The following is a 2,255-nucleotide window of genomic DNA, read 5'->3' on the forward strand; positions in this document are numbered from 1 at the left end:
GGGGTAGACAACCCCGGCATCCAACCACTTGATGATCTCCTTTTTGACAACCTCTTGCATGGCTTCATTGAGTCTCCTTTGACGTTCAATAGATGGTTTGGCACCTTCCTCCAAGTTAATATTGTGCATTCAAAATATGGGGCTTATCCCCCGAATATCCACCAATGTCCATCCAATAGCCTTCTTCCTCTTTTGTAGCACAACCAATGTAGAGTCTACCTACACGTTAGTCAAACAAGAGAAAAGAATAACCGGTAAAGAAGAAGTAGGGCCAAGAAATTCATATCGAAGATGTGTAGGCAATGGCTTTAACTCCAAGATAGGAGGCTCTTCAATTGTAGGCTTTGTAGGAGGAGTTGTCCTATTTTCATGATCCAAGGACAATTTGCAGGGTTCATAAGTGTACGACCCTATTCCTTGAAAAGAATTCACACATTCCATAAAGCCATCCATCTCTCCATCATCAAATTTGAGCAAGAAGACCTCCAACATATAATCAACATTCATCACATCACTTGTTTCATTCACAATCACATCGGTCACCAAGTCCATGAAAGAGCACACCTCATTGCTATTGGGTTATCTAGACTTACACACATGGAAAACTACTTTTTCATCACCAACCCGAAAAGTAAGTTCTCCTACTTCAACATCAACTAGAGCCTTCCTTGTAGTAAGGAAAGTTCTACCAAGAATAATCAGCACCTCATAGTCAACCTCACAATCAAGAATGACAAAATCCGCCGAAAGAATGAATTTACCGACACGAACCAAAACATCCTCAATCACTCCCAATGGTTTCCTCATGGTACGATCAGCCATTTGCAATCTCATAGATGTGAGTCTTGGTTTCCCAATTCCCAAAGTCTTGAAAATCAAATAAGGCATCAAATTGATACGTTCCCCAAGATCACAAAGAATTTTAGCAAACTCGGCACTTCCAATAGTACAAGGGATTGTGAAAGTACCGGGATCTTCCAAATTGGGAGCCATTGAATGCATAATTGCTCTTACTTGATGAGTCATTTTTATAGTTTCACAATTCATCGACCGCTTCTTTGTCACCAAATCCTTCATAAACTTTGCATAACCGGGCATTTGCTCCAAAACTTCAACCAATGGTACATTGATCGATAGACTCTTCATCATCTCAATGAACTTTTTGAATTGATTCTCGCCATTTTTCTTGGAAAGTCTTTGAGGGTATGGAGGATGAGGCTTAGGCAATGGTGCCTTAGCCTTTTGCACTTCCGGTTCCGGTATGTCAACAATGTGATCCCTAGAAGGGTTCACTTCCTCTTGAGTCTCTTCCACATTGTCATCAATATCAATCCGCACTTCATCATTTGCTTGAACCACATTGTTCGGAGTCTCATCTTCTTGTACCACTTGCCCATCATCCACATTCCTTTGACTAGAGGTGGGTGCATTTCCACCTTTTCCACTCCTTGTAGTAATGGCCATGGAATGTCCTATGTTGTTCCCACCCTTGGGTTCACCACAGTGTCACTTGATAGTGCCCCCTTAGGTTGGGTATTTAGAGCATGAGAGATTTGCCTCATTTGAACTTCCAAGTTACGGATTGATGTGTTGTGAGCAGTAAGTTGGGACCGAATTCAGCATTCTTCTCCATCATTTGCTTGAACATGTTCTCAATACTCCCCATTTCATTGTTGTAAGAACTTGGACCATGGGAAGTATAAGGAAGCGGGTTGCTCAGTCGTTGATACATCGGGCGCCTTTGAAAGCCCGACCCTTGATTGCCTTGATTATTGTTCCACCCCCCTTAGTTATTGCCTCCTCAATATCCTTGGTTGTTGCCACTCCAATTGCCTTGGTTATTTCTACCACTCCAATTTTCTTGATTGTTGTTATTATCCAAATCCTTTGATTGTTGCCACTGTCACACCTCCTTTTTCATATCACCCCAGAAGGGTATAACGGAGTTTTTCCAATTTAAGTGACAATCGACACAGGATTATTTTATTTTAAATTCAGAGTCACCACTTGAGATAATTTTATGGTGTCCCAAGTCATCGGTTCAAAATCCCGAATCAAGGAAAAGATTGACTCTGTATTACAGTTCGCGAACACAGAAATCCGGGTAAGGAATTCTGTTAACCCGGGAGAAGGTGTTAGGCACTCCCGAGTTCCCTGGTTCTAGCACGGTCGCTCAACTGTTATATTCGGCTTAATTATATGATTTTAACACATGTTTTGGCCTATGGTTCAATTTTAACTTTAACCACTTTTAT

At 41.4% G+C, this 2,255-nt stretch overlaps 1 protein-coding gene across 1 annotated transcript; it reads right to left on the minus strand.

Moving 5' to 3' along the window:
* Positions 1-579: 579 nt before the first annotated feature.
* On the minus strand, positions 580-1,464 carry LOC138887616 (uncharacterized). The gene has a single exon (XM_070169382.1). It carries the CDS (start codon positions 1,462-1,464, stop codon positions 580-582), a length of 885 nt encoding a protein of 294 aa, XP_070025483.1.
* Between the last annotated feature and the right edge of the window lie 791 nt (positions 1,465-2,255).

This window comes from Nicotiana sylvestris, chromosome 3 (genome assembly GCF_000393655.2).
Source record: "Nicotiana sylvestris chromosome 3, ASM39365v2, whole genome shotgun sequence".
NCBI classification, from domain to species: domain Eukaryota; kingdom Viridiplantae; phylum Streptophyta; class Magnoliopsida; order Solanales; family Solanaceae; genus Nicotiana; species Nicotiana sylvestris.